General features: G+C 66.7%; 5 protein-coding genes across 5 annotated transcripts; 2 read left to right on the top strand and 3 right to left on the bottom strand.

Moving 5' to 3' along the window:
• Positions 1-2,847: 2,847 nt before the first annotated feature.
• EMIHUDRAFT_203870 (hypothetical protein) lies at positions 2,848-3,580 on the top strand (the record flags this gene model as incomplete). The annotated part of the gene is made up of 2 exons (XM_005781650.1): positions 2,848-2,885; positions 2,965-3,580. The coding sequence occupies 2 exons, from the start codon at positions 2,848-2,850 to the stop codon at positions 3,578-3,580; spliced, it is 654 nt and encodes a 217-aa protein (XP_005781707.1).
• A 196-nt stretch (positions 3,581-3,776) lies between these two features.
• On the bottom strand, positions 3,777-5,544 carry EMIHUDRAFT_203869 (hypothetical protein; the record flags this gene model as incomplete). The annotated part of the gene is made up of 3 exons (XM_005781649.1): positions 3,777-4,075; positions 4,227-4,281; positions 4,420-5,544. 3 exons carry the CDS (start codon positions 5,542-5,544, stop codon positions 3,777-3,779), a joined length of 1,479 nt encoding a protein of 492 aa, XP_005781706.1.
• A 2,349-nt stretch (positions 5,545-7,893) lies between these two features.
• Positions 7,894-10,020, bottom strand: EMIHUDRAFT_449848 (hypothetical protein; the record flags this gene model as incomplete). Its single annotated transcript, XM_005781648.1, has 6 exons — positions 7,894-8,660; positions 8,726-8,847; positions 8,919-8,992; positions 9,064-9,141; positions 9,395-9,502; positions 9,679-10,020. 6 exons carry the CDS (start codon positions 10,018-10,020, stop codon positions 7,975-7,977), a joined length of 1,410 nt encoding a protein of 469 aa, XP_005781705.1. The 3' UTR covers positions 7,894-7,974.
• Positions 10,021-11,860: 1,840 nt separating this feature from the next.
• EMIHUDRAFT_203865 (hypothetical protein) lies at positions 11,861-12,943 on the top strand (the record flags this gene model as incomplete). Its single annotated transcript, XM_005781647.1, has 1 exon — positions 11,861-12,943. One exon carries the CDS (start codon positions 11,861-11,863, stop codon positions 12,941-12,943), a length of 1,083 nt encoding a protein of 360 aa, XP_005781704.1.
• Positions 12,944-13,426: 483 nt separating this feature from the next.
• On the bottom strand, positions 13,427-15,978 carry EMIHUDRAFT_99704 (hypothetical protein; the record flags this gene model as incomplete). The annotated part of the gene is made up of 6 exons (XM_005781646.1): positions 13,427-13,556; positions 13,630-13,748; positions 13,809-13,958; positions 14,114-14,216; positions 14,888-15,270; positions 15,589-15,978. 6 exons carry the CDS (start codon positions 15,976-15,978, stop codon positions 13,427-13,429), a joined length of 1,275 nt encoding a protein of 424 aa, XP_005781703.1.
• Between the last annotated feature and the right edge of the window lie 3,829 nt (positions 15,979-19,807).

Below are 19,807 nucleotides of genomic sequence, written 5' to 3'. Positions count from 1 at the left end.
CCAGCCCGCCGCCTAGTCCACCTCCCTCTCCCAGCCCATCTCCGCCTCCGCCGCCAACTCCAAATCCACCTGAGCCTAGCCCTCCTCCCCCCCCGCCCAGCCTGCCATCTATGCCTCCTCCTCCGCTTCCACCGCCGCCCTTGCCACCGCCGCCTTTGCCACCGCCGCCCCTACCGCCGCCGCCCTTGCCGCCGCCACCCTTGCTGCCACCGCCTCCGTCGCCACAATCTCCGCCGCTGCCGTCGCCGCCGCCTCCCTCGCCGCCGCCCCCGGGGCTTCCGCCGCCATTCTTGCCACCGCAGCCCTTGACGCCGCCGCTCTCCACCTCGCCCTCGCCGCCGCCGCCCTCGCTGTCCCCCTCGCCGCCGCCTTCCACGCCGCCGCCCACGCCGCCGCCTCCCACGCCGCCGCCACCCGCCCCTCCGCAACCCTCGCCGCCGCCGCCCTCACTGTCGCCCACGCCGCCGCCTCCCACGCCGCCGTCCCCTGCCCCTCCGCCGCCCTCGCCGCCGCCGTCGGCGGCGCCAGTTCCATTCCTGCCCCAACCCACACCGCCACCACCAACGCTGCCACCACCAAAGCCACCACCGCTACCGCCGCCTTAGGGGACCCCTAGGGTTCTGAGGGCCGGGGTTTTTTAAGACCTTTTAAGAAACGAGGAGGTTTGGGGGCTTAACTTGCCATTTAAGAGATTGCAGGCGCGGGGGGTCCCTCTTTTAAGACCGTTTAAGAAAATCGGCCTCGCCGGCATGCGTCGCTGGGTTCCGCGCCGTTTTCTCCAATTGTCCAATACTGCCGTTATTGGGCACAAACCCGCCTCTGAAGACACATCTGTAAGTCTGGTGCACTGGCAGGAGCCATACTTGCATAGGGGACGCGTGCTAGCTGACTGTAGCCAGCTTCCCGGCCTACGGCGTCTACCGGGAGCCTCCCGGACCACGGGAGCTCTTCCGCACCGTTTAAGCGTTTAAGACCGTTTAAGGAATCGGCGGCCCAGGCAGCCTTAAAATGGGCCTAGGCCCGTTTTAAGCCGTTTAAGCCGCAGGCGCCCCAGGGCCCACCCTTTTAAGCCTAGGGGTCCCCTAAGACCGCCGCCATTGACACACAACCCCTTGCTAGCCGTGATTTTTGTGTTCATGTTCATGTTCATGTGGTTGACGTGTATATGTCACGAGCTCGAGCGAGAGATCGAGAAGCCACTCTCCCGCGTCCGCCCTCTCCTAGGAAGAAATAATTCCGTCCTCGAGGAGCGCCGACTTCTTTACCGCTTTGGCGCCAGAGTTTGCGCTCCCGCCGCCACGCGCTCCGCCCGAGCCCTCTGCCCTCTTGCAGGAGGAGAAAATGGACAACTATTCAGTGAAAGGGACACATGGAAGCAGGAAGCAGGAAGCTTCCATCCCGGCGGTGGTTCGAATCCACGTGAGCCGAAGGTGAAGGGCTTTAGGGCTGGGGGTCTGAGGCTCACCCAGTGTGGAAGTAAGGAACTGCTCCGCCCACCCGGATCGTGCTGAACAAGTTCCTCTTGTAGCTCGATCGCTCACACCGCCACCACCACCGACGTGTGCCAGCTGAGGTGTCTGATGGACATGGCTCATGGAGAGAGGGGGGGGGGGGGGGGCGACACTGCTCCGTTCTCGGCAGCGTGCACCTCGATCTGTACCGTGTACCGTGTTTGTTGACCCCCCCCCCCCCCCTCTGAACAACCAGCGAGGGGCGAGACGATCGAGGGGTCCTGTACCATGCACTCCAAGTGCTACAAGTGCTCTGCTGAATGAACGCCGCCGTGATCGGCGCTGATGCGTCAGCCCGAGCGTCAAAACAACGTGACCGAAAATATTGGATCGGACGAGAAAGACACAATATCCTACGCGGGAGAGAGATTTCTCCCAGTATGTACGTCTAATGATATAAGGGTAGCCCAAGCGAAGCGCCGGACTTCTCGTGAAGCCGCCACCCAGGTCTCGAGCTTCAGCTGGCGAACCATCATGCCGCTCTCGGCACAGAAGCGGCGCGAGCGCCGCGCCGCGCAGCGCGCTGCCGAGGCTCAGGACGCGGCTCGCGGGCAGCGCAACCGCCCGGCGCCGAGCCGGTGCTAGGCCGCCTACGCTGCGCCTGCTTCCTTGCGCGCCGCTGGACGTCGGCCGAGAAGACCGCTTCCCTCTGGGGACCCGACTCCGCGAAGATCGCGCGCGCGTCGTGAGTGGCGGCGCGCGCGCGATCTCCGTTCCCGGGCACGCCGGTCGCAGTGGCATGGGCTCCCAGGCTCAAAAGCGCTCCCGCCAACAGCGAGCGAGCGCCGCCGCTGCTCCTCCTCCCGCCGCCGCTCACCGAGACTCGGTGCCGCCGTTCGCCGCCGCCGCCGCCGCCGCCGCCGCCGCGGCCTCGCGCCTCGCCTCCGTCACCGCCGCCCTCCATCTCGCAGCGGCGCGTCCCTCTGATGGCGCGGGCGCCTCGCTCACCGGCGCCTCGCCGCCGCCGCCCCCCCCCCCTTCTCGCGCCGCTCCGCTCGTGGCCGCCGCCTCCCCTGTCAATCCCGCCGCCTCCCCTGTCCCATCCCGCCGCCCGCACCACCGCCGCCACCGCCTCGCGCCTCGCCGCCGCCGCCACCGACCGCCCTCCCCTGCGCCGCTGAGCGCGGTGCAGGGGGCGAGCCCCCGCTGCGCAGGTGCACTGCGCTCTCCGCGCCCCTGACGATTAGTGAGGAGGTAGGTAGGTGGTGGTGTTGCACAGCATGGAGCTCGGCGAGCGTTTAGCGAGCCCCTCAGCTAGTATCTAGATACGCGTAGGGGTCCCGTCCATGCGGAATCGACCCTATCAAGTGTACCGTGTTTGTTATGACCCCCCCCAATGAACACGCCAGAGAGGGAGGGCGAGACGATCGAGGGGTCCCGTACCACGCGGAATCGACCCTATCCAGTGCTCAAGTGCTCAAGTATGTTTTGGGGGCAGTCGTCCGTCCCCAAGAGAAGTCCTGGGCCGCGCTATCGTGGTCCTCACGATTTTTGCGGCGAGAAGAGCTATCGGAAACATGAAGCCTTCACGAGCTCTCTTTCGCGCGCAGCCCCTGCTAGCTCGCACTCGCCCCTTCTCGTCGGACAGAGGTGGCGCCATCGTCACTGGCGCAAATGGCCTGAAGCTGTACCTACCACCGGCAGAGGACCCAGTTGGACCATACCGGAAGGCAATCTACTGTCCTGTCTCGCAAATGCTCTTTACGTCGACGCACGTCGGCACAGACGAAGGCAACGCCATTGTCCGTGGCAGGGTGGGCGAGGGCGAGGGGCTGATTGCTCCTGAGCGGGCAAAGGTGTTGGCACGTCACGCGGGGCTGCGCCTCCTCGCCACACTCCACAGTGTCCTCGACGGCGACCTCAGCCGTGTGAGCCAGGTGCTGAAGCTGACTGGCCTAGTGAATGGTGTGCCGGAGTTCAAGGCTTACGGAACGGTCATTGACGGATGCAGCGAGGTTCTGATAGAGGCGTTTGGCGATGAGGTTGGCGTCGGCGCTAGAGTGTGCTGCGGCGCAGGACTGGGCGGAGCAGTGTCCTGCGACCTTGTGGTTCGCGCACGGCCAGCGTGAGTTGGCTGTGCTTCATAATGGGGCCGCATGAAGGAGATAGTGGGTGTGAACACCGCTGCGCAGCTCTTTTATTTTTCGGGGGGGTACTCTTTCTCCCGCTGGCGAGAGAAAAGCGGCAACTCCTCGCCGCCCAACGCGCACAAAATCTATTTGGGCAAGAGCGGCAACAGGCTCATCCTCCCTCCAAGCCCCAAGCTCAGCCGCAGGTCTTGCACTCGCCATAGATGGCGATCTCGTGCTGTGCACACGCCTCCCGCTTGTCCTCCGGCAAGTCACGACAGGGCATTGGGAGCGGGTCGGAGCAGTCCAGGTCGGGGCGCAAGCGGCAGACTTCCTTGAGCGACGGCGTTACTCGATCGACAACGAGCAGATGAAGCCACGGCAGCGCGCCGCCGCGGATGGCCTCCGCGAGCGCGTCCACGCCAACGTCGGTGATCGAGTTGAAGGAGAGGTGGAGGACGTGCAGCCGGTAGAGCGCGCAAGAAGGGCAGCGACCTGAGAAGCGTCGCAGTCTCTGTGAGGTGGTTTGGGCCGGGGCCTTGCTACCGGGGACAGGGAGCCGATAGTAGCACACGAAGAGCGAGTGCTACCTGGGGCCAGGCACGGGGTCGCCAGGGGCGGGATAAGTGGTTTAAGCGCCGGATACCGTTGCTCACGCTGCGCGCGAAGGAGACGAGGCCATCGTCTCCAATCAGATTCGACTTGAGGCTCAGCGTCTTGAGGTGCGGCAGCGCCCCGCGCTCGGCCGCGCGCCCCAGCGCCGCCAGCCCCTCGCTGCCAATCAGGTTGCTCGGCAGGTAGAGGTCGGTGAGATGAGAGAGCGCGCCATCGGCCATCACGTCGGCGATCTCGGCCAGCCGCGCGTCGTCAATCTTGTTCGCGGTGAGCGAGAGGAAGACGAGGTTACGAAGTCCTCCCAGCCGCAGCGGACCGGCCGCCGGCGCAAAGCTGGGCGAGTAGCCCACGCGGTTTGCCGAGAAGAAGAGGCGGGTCAGCTTAGGCAGCCCTCCGCGGAGAGTGGCGTTGGCGAGCGCGCCCAGGCCGGTGGCACGCAAGTTATTTGCCGAAAAGACAAGCACCTCTAGCGACGGCAATGCTCCTGGCTGGCCCGTCAACGCGGCGAACTCCTGCACGCCCGAGTCTCCGATGTTGTTGGAGTCGAAGTGGAGCTCTCTCAGGGCAGAGAGGCCTGGGCTGATGATGGCGGGAGCGAGCGCGTCGATTCCTTCGTACCCGAGGGCGGTGGTCCCAAGATCGAGGTACTGCAGCTGCGGCGTTGCCTCCTGCGCGAGAGCGCCCGCCAGCGTCGCCGCACCGCTCGCTCCGAATCGGTTGGCTGCGAGGCCGAGCCAGGTGAGGTTCGAAAGCGCTCCTGAGGCAGCGGCGGCTGAGGCGAGGGTCTGCAGGCCATCCGCCGAGAACATGTTGAGAGCAAGGTTGAGCTCTTCGAGCCTCGGCATCGCGCCTCCTGCGAGGGCGGTCGAGAGGACCGCGAGGCCGGCATCGCTTATGCTGTTGGCGTTCAGCTCGAGCTTTTCCAGCGCGAGCAACGGACGCGCCGCCGCCGCCTCCGCGAGGGAGATGATGCCCGTGTCGCCCATCTTTGTCTTGTAGATGTTGAGCGACGCGAGCCGTGGCAACCTGCCGTACACCACCGCCCGCGCAAGGGCGACGACGCCCGCGTCTCCGATGTCGTTTGCCGCGAGGACAAGCTCCGTCAGCCCGGCGCCCATGCCGCCGCTGCACAGCAGATGCGCGAGGGCGGCGCAGTCGCTCGGCTCGAGGTGCTTGCCGTACCACAGCGCGTGCGCAAGCTCGTCCTCCGAGAACCTCCCCACCTTCGAGTAGAAGGCCGAGAGCCTATCCTCGCTGACTGGCTCGGCACACGGTGGCAATGACAGCGAGGACGGCTCGCCGGCCACCGCCGCTGCGAGAGCGACGAATACAGCAGCGGCGGGAGGCATCGGTGGCCGTTTCGCTCCACCACTGCGAGCAGGCCCGGCTGCTCCCTCTTCTCTGGCGGCACACACTTCTCTGGCGCACGGCGCCGCACGGTCCTCGGCACAAGACTTGTACTTGCTACGAGTAGATGTGGTAAAATCCTCGTAAAATCCTCACTTTACCTGCTAGGTGCGTCTTGGATTTTTTAATCTTCGTGACTCTTGAGCACTTGAGCACTGGATGGGGTCGATTCCGCATGGTACGGGACCCCTCGATCGTCTCGCCCTCCCTCGCTGGTGTGAGTGTGTGTGTGTGTGTGTGTGTGTGTGTGAACTCACTCGCTGGTGTGTGACTCTTGACAAATTGCCGGCTCGCAACCCTAGAGGTTGCAGAAAGGGAGAAAGAAGAGTAGAGGGCGGCGAGGATTGCCCGAGGGGGCAGAAGGAAAGGGAGAAACAAAAGGGTGGCCAGTAGTCATCCCCCCCCTCCCCCCCCACCCACACACACACGAGCTAGGTGCCTCGCTCGCCGTCCTCACTTAAGGCGGCTGAGGGCCCAACTTGAGAATCGTGCTTTGAGTGGGGTTGTTTGGTGTTGGGTTGGGTTGGTGGAGTTGGGTTGTCCGAGTGGCTTGGTTGGGTTGTTCGAGTGAGGTTGGGTCGTCGGCGCGAAGGGTGAGGTCTCGACCGCCGCCGCTCACGCCAGCGAGCGGCCACTACCGGTGTTTTTGGCTTCGCCACCGTCCAAAGCGTGCGCCATACGCTCGCCGACATCGAACGAGGCAGCACGCCTGTCCGACGAGCGGCTTGCTGTGCGGACGCCTTCTTGTGGCTCTCGTCGAGAGCGTTTTGCGGCCCGGCGGGTGTGAGAATGTGTGTCGTTCTGATGTGTCACTGTGTACGTCACATCGGTCTTGATAACAAGCACGGTCGATCCGTCGAAGCGATACACTCGTTCCTATCACGTTGGACGGCTTGCATGGAGCTCTGTGCCGGCACACAGGAAGAGCCATGCTGCAAGAAGAGCTCGATGGGGAGCGAGAACCGTCAGAGGTGCTCACCCAGGTTTCGGAAGTCCGACTTGATGCGATCAGTTCCCCCCAGGTTTGACCGCGCAGCTCGCAAGACTCGTCGAGCACTCGCAGCCTCTCTGCGCCTCTCATGCTGCCGCGGCGCCTGCGGGAAGTTCAGTCTTTCCGGAAGATATCGTCGAGTTTTGAAAGCTGCGCGGTCAAACCTGGGGGGAAATAAGAGCGTCACGACGGTCTTCAGGTTACCCCTGAAGCTCTTCTGACGCTTCTCACTCCCCATCGAGCTCTTCTTGCAGCACGGCTCTTCCTGTGTGCCGGCACAGAGCTCCGTGCCAGCCCTCCAGCGAGATAGGAACGAGTGTATCGCTTTGACGGATCGACCGTGCTTGTTATCAAGACCGAGGTGACGTACACAGTGACACAACAGACGACACATAATCTCCCACCCGCCGGGCCGCCAAAACGCTCTCGACGAGAGCCACAAGAAGCCGTCCGCACAGCAAGCCGGTGGAGGCCGTGCGCGCGGAGTCACGATGGCGTGCCGGCTGTGGGCCCGGACGAAGGTCCTGGCTCGAAAACGCGAGCAGAGGCCGCCGTGTGGGGCCACGGCGAGGCTCGTGGTGTGCCTAGGTGGTGAAGTGCCAAAGACAACCCAAGGGATGGATGGGAGGGAGGCACGCCGCCACCACACAGGGATTTTAAGGAGAGCTAAATAAATAAAACGGACACACGATTTTAAGGAGAGCGCGAGAATATTTCTTTTTCGTGCCACAACTCGAGTACCCAGGACCCGGGTAGGGCTTGCCCCGGGCGTGTACCGGCGTGTATCATCGCCCTCGCCTTGTTTGGCCGATGGACAACCCACTCCGGGGCCTGGACCCGGTGACGCAGAACGTCGTCACTGGACTAGTGCTGGCACACGTTGCCGCTCTGGTGCGTCGCGCATATGCCCTACTCCACCGCCCTCCGGCACACCACTTACAGCGCACCGCCTTCCGGCATCACCCCTCGTGTGTGCAGGTGCTCTGGTGCATGCTCGCGTGCTGCTCCGGCCCGAGCAAACGGCAGAAGGCTGAATGATGGGAGCGAGGTATGTGCGGGGGGCCCGGCGGGCGACTGGCGGCTTGTTCCATCGCAGCTGGCCAGATCCACGGGTACTGTCAATCCAGAGTCGGGTGGCGACGGCGGCAGGCGGCGGCGGCGCGCCGGCGCTGAGGATGGGGCGAGCGCGGCGGGACGGCGGCGCGCCGGCGCGGAGGATGAGCGAGCGCGGCGGAGGCGGGCTCAGCCGCGGGTGGCCGCAAGCCCGGTGCGGCCGGGTTGAGAGATTCGCGCCCTTGCTCCTATCTTTGTACGTGTTCAGTACAATACTATTGGCAATGATGGAGCCGTGTCTCTGTGTTGCACGCACGCACCGTCCATTCTATTTTTGCGGGCAGACCTGTACCCTCACCGAGCGGTTGCTGACCGCGTGAACTCTCAGGGCGACGAGGACGACGCCGTCGCAGTCGCGCTGCGCTGCACCACACTTCAGCTCGACGACGTTGCCCTCGGGGTCCCTCACGTAGAGAGAGAAGCCCTGACCGTCCGCGCCGTACCGACTGCCCGAGGAGACCACCTCTGCGCCGCGAGCCGCGAGCCATTCGCGCGCCACCCGAACGTCAAAGTCGTCGCAGCGCAGCGCGAAGTGGTCGAGGGCGCTGGCCTCAGCGGCGGGGCTGCCGTTCGCAAACGCGAGGCTGCTCTCCATCGCGACGAAATCGATCAGCGACTCGCCCACGCGCACGTGCGACAGCGCGCCGCCGAAGCGGCCGAGCCACTCGGGCGCCCCGCCCAGCACCTCGATGTACCAGCGCGCCATCGCCTCGACCGACCGGCAGCGTAAAACGACGTGGTCGAGCCTCCGATGTTTGAAGGGGCACACCCGCACCTCCGCCACCGCCGCCGCCGCCGCAGCAGCTGGCGCCGCCGCAGCTGGCGCCGCCGTCGCCGCCGATTCAATCCGACGCGGCCGAGGGCGCGGCCGCGGCGGGATGGTGAGCGGCGGCGGCGCCTCCCCCTTGAGTGCGCGCGCCGCCTCGACCAGCTCACGCATCCGAGGGTCGGCGCCTGAAAGAAGAAATCGGAGCTCCCACCGGAAAAATCGACCCCGAGACGCCCCCGAGGCTTTGCGCCGGAGCCCGCCACGTGCGCCGCGTGGCTCTGCAGCATCATGGCAAGGCCGGGGTCGCTGGCCATGCACTCGCGCAACGACGCCTCGTACTCCTCGGCGTACACGGCGCGGGAGAGGATGCGCCTAGGAACGGTCCAGGAACGGTCCAGGAAAGGGACAGGCAAGGTCGGCGTACACGGCGCGGGAGGACGCGCTGGGCAGGCCCCATCCCTGCCACCACAGACCCCGCGCTCGCGCCGGGCGGGATCCGGATCCGGAGGTCGTCGGCCTACGGTAAACTCGGGTCATCTCGGGTGAGAGGGTGATCTCGGGCGGGGTCCGGATGCGGAGGTCGCTGGCCTCGTTGGAGCCAGCGCCGTCGCACCAAATCGTGAGGCAGAAGCGGCGGGCGGCAGAGGGGAGTACACGATGGAGGACCTGTGCGGGGGAGAGGGGGGTGGCGACGTCTTCGCCGCTCGAGGGAGCAAGCAGCACGTCTGGCCAGCGCCCCTCCTCAGCAGCATCGAGGGCGTGCGGCTCGGAAGAGGATGTGTGCGTGTGTGGGTGGATGTGTGTGGGTGGATGTGTGTGTGTGTGCGTGTGCGTGTGCGTGTGCGTGCGTGCGTGCGTGCGTGCGTGCGAGCGTGCGTGCGTGCGTGCGGGTGGGGGCGGGCGGGTGGGCTGGGCGCACTCGGTCGGAAAGGAAGAGGACGACGCGGCGGTGGGCGGGCGGCAGCACGACGCGCTGGCCGAGCCAGGGAGAGAGCTCGAGCTCGCCGCCGTCCCCCTCCCTCCACTCCTACTCAGGGCCAGGCGCATGAGCAGGCTGGGTTGCGGTGCGCCGCTTCCTCCTTCCGCCCGCCGCTCCTCGTTGAAGTAGCAGAGGATCGAGAGGCGCCGCCGGCTCGGAGGGCCTGCATTGTCGAAGTGGAGCGGAAAGCAGCCGCCGTGCCCCTCGTTGCACTGCAGCTTGACCGTCACGCCGTCAGGGTCCAGCTGCAGCTCCGGGAAGCTGCACGCCGCCGCCTGAGGCAGCTCGAGCTGGCCGAGGGCGGAGACGAGGTCAGGCGCTGCCGCCTGCACCGGCGCGTCCTCCAGCTCCGCCTCGAAGATGTGTGGCTTCGTGAGGATGCGCGGCGCGGCCGAGTCGGGCGGCTTGAAGCCGAAGCGGTGCTTCCGCAGCTGGCCAGATCCACGCAGCCGTGAAAGCGCCGCGGCGATGGCAGCGGCCGGCTCGGCGGGGATGCAGTCATCCAGCACGGCATAGCCGGCCTCGAGGAGCCGCGAGCTCGCGAAGCGCTCCCGGATGAGCGTCATCTCGTGTGTATGTATATGACTCAGCAGGGCACCCGGGGACGGGGGGGAGTCGGAGCAGACAGGGCCGCTGAGGGAGCGCTGGAAAGAGGCCGCCGAGGAGGGCGGCGACCTCAACCGACTATGGAGGACCACTAGGCAGCTCTCCAGTATCGTAAGATAGTCTTCTTAGTATCGAGGTCTCGTGAGTTTTGGCACTGATAAATTCGCGGCGTTCGCGGCGAGCCGAGCCAGGCCACGGGCTCGGCCTGCTGAGAGAAGACCTCCCCCGACGGCAGTGACAATTTACTCTAGTGTGTTTACAAACATATGGCCTCCCACCGCATCGGCGCCCGCCTGTCTGGCCTCTCGCCAGAGCAGCTCGTCGCCTTCATCGACGAGCAGGCGCCTCTCTGGAGCGCCGCCGCGCTGCGCGTGGCGGAGGAGCACGCCGCACGGCTCGAGCAGCCCGAGTGGGTGCTCTCCGAGGTCCTCCTCTCGCCGGACCTCGCCCCGCACATCCTCGCCCAGCTGCCGACCACGGAGCACGCCGTCAAGGGCACGTGCCGCGCGTGGCGCCGCGGCTGGAAGGAGACGCTCAAGAAGCGCGAGAGGCCGCGATTGCTCGTGTTTGGCGGCCACGACACGGACGGCAGTGTCCTTAGCTCGCTGGAGCGGTACGACCCGGCGGAGAATACGTGGGGAAGAGAGGCGATGGCGCCAATGCCGACGGCACGGAGGGATGTGAGCATGGCGGTCTTCGACAGTAAGCTGTATACGGTGGGTGGCCAGCGGGCCGACCTCACGCTTTCCGCCTCAGCTGAGCGGTACGACTTTGCTTCAAAGGCATGGGAGAATATGGCGCCGATGGCGGCGGCTCGGACTTTGCTCGGCGTGGCGGTGCTCGACGGCAAGCTGTATGCTGTGGGCGGAAGGGGCCGAGGCTATTTGAAATCGGTGGAGCGGTACGATCCGGCGACGGATGCCTGGGAGTCGGTTGCGGCGATGTCAACGGTGCGGTGCTGTTTCGGCGTTGCGGCGCTTGAAGGCAAGCTGTATGCCGTTGGCGGGCTCGTCGGCGACGCCAGCGTCGAGCGGTACGATCCAGCACTGAATGCGTGGGAGACGGTGGCGCCTATGGCGCAGTCTCGCGCAAACCTCGCCGTTGCAGTTCTCGACGGCAAGCTGTACGCTGTCGGCGGGTTTGACGGTGTTGGCCGCCTCAATTCGGTGGAGCGGTATGACCCGGCGCAGGACGCGTGGGAGGCGGTGGCGCCAATGGCGAGGGTACGGCAGGCTCACGGCGTCGCGGTGCTAGATGGCAAGCTGTACGCCGTTGGCGGCAGCTTGACCAGCTCCGTGGAAAGATATGACCCTGCGGCGAACGCGTGGGAACTAGTGGCGCCGATGACGGTAGGTCGGCGGGATCCTTACGTTGCCCACGGTTAGGGCAGCTCTTACTAGTTACTAGCAACTAGAGCGAGACGGGGGCTCTTAGTTACTAGTTAGAGAAAGGAGAAAGTGAAACGGCATCTGTTTCAAAGAAAGCAAACTCTGTTGAAGCGCAATGAGAGGCTCAGTCAGCTCACTGGGACACTGCTCAGCCTCAGGGATCGTGAACACACTCACACACAGTCACAGTGACACAGTCACAGAACCGCACCTGCAAAAAACTGAAAACCCCAGAAATTGCGCCTGGCGAGGTACTTCCAGCCTGCTGTGGGAACAGCTGAACGCTGCTCGCCAAGGCTCGCGCCTCGCCCCAGCATCTCGGGTTCCCTCGCCCCCCTGAGGCAAGGGGACCCCGTGAGTCGTGGGAGTGCCGCGCCAGAATTGCGCCCGCCGCCGCAAGTTGTGGCCTGCGATGCCCTCCTCTGCCGGCGCGCTTGCGCTCGCCCTCCTGTCCCTCGCCTGCTGGGGAACCTGGTCCAACACAGCCAAGGCAGCCACCCACCTACCGTTCGCACTCTACTACTGCGACTTCACGCTCGGCGTCTTCGTGACGGCTGCCGTTGTGTTCATCACAATTGGAGACGGCCGTGTCTTCCTCTTTGAGGATGGTGCTGCTGCCGGCGGTTTGCACGTTCTGGCCGCGCTTGGTGCCGGCGCAGTCTTCAACCTCGCAAACGTCCTGCTCGTCTCCGGCGTCAGCCTGGCAGGGCTAATCGTAGCCTTCCCCGTGGGCATCGGCACTGCCCTTGTGCTTGGCACACTCCTCACGTTTTGGATCGACCCCGCCTCGACTAGCTATCCCGCGCTGCTCTTTTGCGGTGTCGCCGCCGCCTTCTGCGCCATCGTCGTGCAGGTTCTCGCCGATCGTGAGCACCGAGGTTCGCGGCAGAAGAGGGACGGCGTGACAGAGCTCGAGCACTCTTGCGAAGTGCCCCACAGCGACGGCCATTTGCGGCGAGCCGAACGCGGCGGCGTTAACGGCGGCGGGTTGGGCGGCAACGCGGGCGCGACCATCATTTGCGCGGTGAGCGGCGTGCTGATGGCTTGTTGGAGCCCGCTCAACGCATTCGCCATGCGCACCGCGCCCGACGGCACGTGCGATGGATGCCTCGCGCCGCTCGGGTCGTCCTTCCTCTTCACAAGTGCAGTCTTATTGACGTCGCCCGCAATTTGCGCCTGTCTCATGCGGTGGCCGCTCGTCGGTAGCCCCACCACCTTTGCCACCTACGCCAAGCTCTCCCCCCGCGACCACGCGCTGGGCTGGTTGGGCGGTGCTATCTGGGCAGTCGGAACTGTCTCCAACCTGTTGAGCGGCAGCAAGCTCGGTCTCGCGCTCTCGTATGCAATCGGCCAGGCTGCGCCGATGGTCGCCAGTCTGTGGGGGCTGGTATACTATCGCGAGTTCGCCGGGGCCAGCTACCGCACCGCCGCGCTGGTGGCATCCATGTTTGTGCTTTACCTGGCTGCCATCGCCCTCACCGCGTGCAGCAAATGACAGCATTTCATCTGTTTAGTCTGTAATGTCGCCCGTGCACCGCGAGAGAGCCGTCCGCTGGCGGGTGCCCTGACGTCTCTGACGCGTGACGCACGTAGCCTCCTCGTTCTCGAGACTCGCCACTCGGTTTTCTGTGGTAAATAACCTGGTAATATTCGTAATAACCTATTTTTTACGCGGCGTGGCGCTCCACTCCACGGTGACACGACCCCTCATCGCCTTCACGCCACGGTCCTCTGTCCGCCCGCCAGTTGAGCGAAACGCCGAAGGCAACCTTCGCGACAACCAGCAGCACGAGCATCGCGCCGCCCGCGCCCCAAAGGACGCGAATGAAGAGGGAAAGCGCCGCCTCCGCCTCACGCGCGCGATCCGCCGCACTCGCCGCGCCGCCGCCGACGCCCGAGAGGGACTTGGCCAGCAGCAGGGCGAGCGACACCAAATAGCCGCCGAAATCGGAGAGGAAAACGAGGAGGGCGATTGTGCCTAGATGCCACGCGCATTCCGATCAGGCCGCGCCCACGGGCAGACATGAAGAGCGCGGATGTCGGCGCCCTCGGTGCGCGTCGCGGCGAGCAACCGCTCGTAGAATGGCGTCCCCATGGTCGCGTAGCACCTACGACAGCCTCCCGCCGCGCGTCGACCAATCGCGAGTCACAGCAGAGGGGGCGCCCCGTCGTCCGGAGCACAGGAAGACGCCCGTGCCCAGCAGCAGCTGCCACGAGCCGCCTCCGAGCAGACCCAGCTGCCACGCGCCCGTCGCGACGAGGGCGAGGCAGGTCGCTGCGATCATGACAGACAGCATCGCCTGTACGCTCGCGGCGGCAAGGTGTGGGAGAGACGCCCTTCGGCCCGCGATGATGCGCACCGGCACCGCCTGCATCGCGCGGTGAGAGTCGCGGATACGACCAAAGGCGACGAGAGTCGCGGCGGAGACGAGGGCGCCCGGCAGGTCTGCGGTCCAGAGGATCCAGCCGGGCGCCGCGCCGCCGGGGGCGCCGAGCGAGGCGGCGAAGAGCTGTTCACAGCACGAGGCATGTGAAGAGGCGCTGTTGACACCCTGGCGCCGGTGGAGGCGGCGTCCGGATCGGTGGAGGCGGTGGTGGGGAGGGTAGGCTGGGGGTGGTGTCGAAAGGGTTGGTTGTGGCGGTCGCGAGGGTGCGAGGCGAGGACCTGGTCGGCGAAGAGGTCGCGCAGCGAACGCACCCCAGTGAGGAGGGCGTAGGCAACGCAGAGCGGCGCGAGGCCGCATGCCCACCGCCGGAGAAAGGCGCGCCTGTCGCGAGCCACGCTCATCTCGGTCGATGTCGGTCGATGTCGGTCGATCTGTCGCAGGCCACGCCGAAACACGCCCGGCGCGGGGATGTGTCTTGTCTGTGTGTCTATCGTCTTGTTTGTGTGTCCGTGTGTCCGTGTGCCGCCCCATACCCCAGTGTGGTCGTCTCTCCGTCTCGCTTAGCGTGCCACCCCGTACCCCTGGGTCCAGTCGCTGGTCACCCTGGTGTCTTCACGCTCTCCAGTCTGTCTATAGCGGGGAGGAGCGGGGGAGACGCGCGCGCCTCGCCTCGCCGCCCATAGGCCTTCGAGCGGTGCGGGCGGCGACGTCGGCGGCGCTCGGTCGCGGCGCTCGGTCGAGCAGCAGCAGGAGCGCGGCGCTCGGAGTCCACGCGCACGCGCCGACGGCGAGCGGCATCGCAGCCGGCGACACGCCCGCAGAGAGGAAGGCGCTGCCGGCGCCGGGGGTGGGAGGGGTTGGGTGGGAGCAGTGGGTCAGCTGGGTGCGACGAGGACATGCACATGACATGCACATGCACATGCACATGCACATGCACATGCACATGCACATGACAACATGCACATGCACATGCACATGCACATGTGCATGCACATGTGCATGCACATGTCGGTGGCGTGGGCGTGTGATAAGGCGAGAGAGAGCACGCACACTGCTGCTGCCACTGCTGCCACTGCTGCCACTGCTGCTGCCACTGCTGCTGCCACTGCTGCTGCTGCCACTGCTGCTGCCGCTGCTGCTGCCGCTGCTGCTGCTGCTGCCACTGCTGCTGCTGCTGCTGCTGCTGCTGCTGCTGCTGCTGCTGCTGCTGCTGCTGCTGCTGCTGCTGCTGCTGCTGCTGCTGCTGCTGCGGCTGCTGCTGCTGCTGCTGCTGCGTCTCCACCTCCACCTCGACCTCTTGCTCGTCCTCCTCCTCGTCCTCCTCCTCGTCCTCCTCCTCCTGCTGCTGCTGCTGCTGCTGCTGCTGCTGCTGCTGCTGCTGCTGCTGCTGCTGCTGCTGCTGCTGCTGCTGCTGCTGCTGCTGCTGCTGCTGCTGCTGCTTACTAGCGCGCCGCGGCTCGCGTTGCCGGCGTAGATGAGGCAGAGCGTGGCGAGGGCGACGTGCCTAATTGATGAGCCACCACGATCCACAGCTCGCCTCACGGTATCCGCCCGACGGTGAGGCTGCCCGCCGCTCGGTGGTGACGCGGCCCTCGAGGTAGGTGAGCATGCACCCTGCGGGCAGAGTGTGTCGCCGAGGGCAGGTTAATGTGCTAGTCTTGCGCTGAGGCGTGCGCTGGCAGAGCTCTATGTGTGCTGCAGACTCACCCCAGAGAAAAGAAGAGAGGAAGGCAGAGGCAAAGACGGCGCCAACCTTCGCGGCGGGATGCGGCGCCGCGAGGCCCGCGCCCTCGATGAGCATCGACGAGGTGATCAGGGAGAGGAGAAGCGTGCGGCGGTGGCGGAAGAAGAGCCGCGACGATGCAAAGTGTGCCGCAGGCAGCTTTGCGGCCGCAAATCCGCCGATGAAGGCAAAGGATATGCAGGACCGCAGGGTAAACCCGCCACGCACCGGCACATCGAGCACATCGGGAGGAAGCACAAACGCGGGGTAGCGCCAAAAGTAGGTGCACGCGTAGGACAGTGCGCAGCAGATCGAGGTGATCCACTCCCACTGCGAGCGGGACGGCGCGACGACGCGGCGGAGAAGTGGCGCGTCGTCTTGGCTGGCGCAGCAAGCCACGTCCGCGTCCGAGGATGACATTGCTCGAGTGTGCACAAGTCTCTCTCACAGCACACTGGCTCGACAAGGGCGCCGACTGGCGCGGACTGGGCAAGCAGGTTCGTTGTGAAGAACTGGGCGCGCCACCCAGAGCCTACCTGGTGCGGATCGGCCGACAACCCCCCCTACTGAAAGTAAGAATACTAACCGGTTTTGCTGTTCACAGCTAGTGACGGCCTCTGCGGCAAAGTCAAACCACCCCACCTGACCCACCGACCACCACCCACCAGCACCGCCTCCCTCCCACCACCGCAGCAAACCTTCGGCTCCCGCTCAGAGGCGCGCCGCGCCCGTGCGGCGCGCCGAGGCGGCGCCGAGGCCGGCGCCTTGCACCCGGCCCGCGGCCGGCACCGCCTCGCCCCACAACTGACCGCCCTGCGGCCCCTGCGCAGGCATACCACAGGCGTCGCTCAAAAAGCGACGGCCGGGTGTGGGCTGATCCCTTGACCCGTCACCCGCCGCGCCCTCGCCCGGCCGCCTCACCGCTCACGGAGCGCTCGGCTGCTCGCCGCCGCCGCCGCGCGTCCCGCGCCGCCACGCATGCCCCTTGCCCTGACGCGCGCGCTCTGCGGCAGATCGCGCGTCTGTCACAGACGGAGCAGCGACCGCGCCAGCGGTCGCTGCTCCGCCCCTCCGTCGCGCGCGCCGCGCGCGCGCTGCCGCCGCCGCGTCGAGACGTGCGCCGGCGCGCTGGAGGAGGCCCTCGCTCGCGGTGCCACGTTCGTGATGCGGGACGGGGTGGTCGACTGCTCGAACCAGCACCCGAGCGGCTTCCTGCTCCAGTCGCATTGGAACAGGGCCGCGTTCAGCCGCTGCCGCAAGGAGGCGGCCCTGCTGCGCCCGCAGTCGGGGCGGTACCAGATCGGGTGGTACGCGAAGGCGAAGACGGTGTCGGATCGGGCGGTGTCGTCGAGCCACAACCGGCTAGGCAAAAGGGAGAGGAAGGCGTCGCGAGCGCAGCAGCGCGCACCAGTGCCGCCGCCGCCGGCGTCGTCTCTTCCCTCGTCCTCGTCACACACCGTGTCCAGTGTAGCGAGCGCGTTGTCCGCGGGTGGGCTTGAGGAGTTTCCCAACTATTCGGGGGGGGGGGGGGAAACATGGCGGGGGGGGGCGGGATCCAAGGGGGCGCAGCCGTCGCCGTCGGCACCGCCGTCGCCGCCCGAGCCGGTCGGCCTCGCGCCTGCCTACCCGCCGCCAACGGGACCGGCGCACGGAAAGGAGTACCCCTCTGACGAGGACGGAGACGGCCCCTACGAGACCGAGGTCGAGGGTACCGCCGACGCCGAGGCCCTCGTCATGGGTGGGCGCGCGGCCAGCGTCGCGTCGGGCGGCGCGGACACGGAGGGGAGGACTGGGCGCGGACACGTCAACCTCGCCGACGCGGACGGCATCACGCTGACCACGGCCGGAGGGGCGAGGGCTCGGCTCTATGCGGAGACACGTTGCAACGAGTCGGATCGACCCTCCGGGAGCGTAGGGGGGCCATCGACATCGACGCCCCCGCCCTCCCCCCAGAGCCAGCAAGGGGCGCCGTGGGCCGCGAGGGCGGAGCACATCTGCCATGCGAGGGGACGCACCCGATGCGGCCTCGGCAGGACCACCCCCCCGCCGACGGGGTTTCACTCCCCCCAGCCGACGGTGGGCGATGAGGGGCCGCCGCCGTCGGCGCCGCCGTCGCCGCCCGAGCCCGTCACCTCCGTGGAGACTGACGCGCCATCGGCGCCGCCGTCGCCGCCCGAGCCCGTCGCCTCCATGGAGACTGACGCAGGGGCGGAGCGAGCAGCGGAACGGGCGGCGCATCGGGACCTACGCGCTGCGCACGAGAACTGGAAGGGGGGGACAGCCGCCGCAGCAGGCGAGCGCATCCCGAGCCGGGGCTGCACCTGCGGATCGGCCTTCCCCGACACGGACTCTGCCACAAAGGACACGAGACAGCCCGGAGAGGTTCGTGCCGGCGGCAGACAGGGTGAGACAACGACGGGATGCGATCCGAGAAGCCGAGAGGGATCGAGTGGCCGCGGTGGCGGGCGAGAAGGCGGTCCTGGCGGAACTCAGAGCGATCGGGCTGTCGTTCGCGGCCAGCACCGGCGTGCTCAGGCCAGTACAGGCACGGGAGGTGCGGGGCCTGGCTAAACGACTGGTTGGCTCGACGGACCTCCTTGGACAGGTTTTCCGGTGGGAGGGGGAGGACTACCTCGTCAACGACATCGCACCGGGGCCGACACAGTCGGGGGGGCAGGCGCTGAAGGCGTACGCCTGCTGTGTGAGGAGGCGGGTGGCATCGGCGGGCCCGCTGTCTGAACAAAACTCGGCCTTTGATATTCGGGCGGTGCGGGACCGAATCGAGAAGGACCGAGTGAGGGGGGAGGCGGCGCAGCTACTGGGCAGTCTACGACCTGGCGCAGAGCAACGGGAGGGAGAGGCGGGGCCGTCGGCGGATCCAGGCCCTGGCCCCCCCCCTCCTCGAGGGGAGTCGAGAGCTCGGCCCCCCCCCACGAGCGGGGTAGACGGCCGACGCGTGGAACCACGGCTGGAACGGCCGCAGAGGCAGGGGGCATCCCCCGAGGCCCCGCCCCAGGGGGTGCGGCGGCCGGCGCCGCCACCGGGCCCGCCCCCGCCACCACCACCTCCGCCCCCGCCACTGGAACGACCGCTGGGTCGAGGAGCCGCCCCTGAGGTTCCGCACCAGGCGGTGCGGCCGCCAGTGCCGCCATCGTTTCCGCCACCCGCACTGCCATTTCCACCCCCGCAACTGGAACGGCTGCAGGGTCGTGGGGCCGGCCCAGCGGCTCCACACCAGGCGTTTGGGCCGCGAGGGCCGCCACCGTACCCGCCGGCCCTACCGCCGCCTCCACCCCCGCCGCCGGCGGGGCTGCCGCCGTATGGACCCGCTCGGAATGACCTGGGGGGTCCGGGGCCGCCCCGCCGGAAGCTGGTGTACCCGGGAGGAGGAGATGGGGGAAGGGAGTCACCGCGGTATGATAGCGGACCCACCGGCGAACCGGAAAGCCGAGGCCGGAGGGCCCCAGGGGGGGCTTGGGGTCAGTTGTCGGAGGAGGCGAGAGATGAGCTGACGCGGCCTTTGAGAGTGGAGTCGGGACATACAGACGAGCCGAGGACGACAGAGAGACCGCGGGGGCGGGCGCGAATCCTCGACCGAAGAGAGCTGGCCCCACCTCCCGGGGAGGGGCGGCGTGGCGATCCAATACCGCCACCCTCGCCCGAGGATTCGGGCACGGGATCGCCGGAGGCGGAGTCAACAGGAGCAGGCAGAGAGGGCGAGACGGCAGCGGGGCCGCGGCCGAAAAAAGCTAGGAGGGGGAGCCGGGCCCCGCATCCGTTGCCCAACCAGCGGAAAGCGAGTGGGGGGAGGCCAAACGGAGAAGCCCCGAGGGATGACGTCGAGTGAGGATGTACGTCGTGTGCGTGTCTGGTGTTTATTAGCTCCGAGTAGAGGGGGCGCTCCGCTGCTAGGGGAAACCTGGAGCGCGGACTAACCCTCGGAGACCCATGTTTTCTTTAAGGCCCTTTCCCTGCGAACGCGCACCCCCTGGGCTAGGGCTCTCTTGCCCGCAACCCGATGCCAATCATCCGGCCCGCTGGGTGCGCTTCTGAGCTCCCCGGCCCTGGATGTGCGGTTAATGACTGCACTCCAAGTGCTCCAAGAGGAACAGGAAGAAGCGACAAGAGAGAATAAATAACTAAATAACTAAAACGGACACACCAAACAAGGGGTGGGAGAAGGACAGGGTCCCCACCTGCACGAGCAGGATCTTGTAAGGACGATATCAGGGAGAGAACGACGAGAGTG

This window comes from Emiliania huxleyi (assembly GCF_000372725.1).
Source record: "Emiliania huxleyi CCMP1516 chromosome Unknown EMIHUscaffold_20, whole genome shotgun sequence".
NCBI lineage: Eukaryota > Haptophyta > Isochrysidales > Noelaerhabdaceae > Emiliania > Emiliania huxleyi.
Note: the sequence above shows the minus strand (reverse complement) of the source record. Positions and strands in the feature narration are given on the sequence as shown.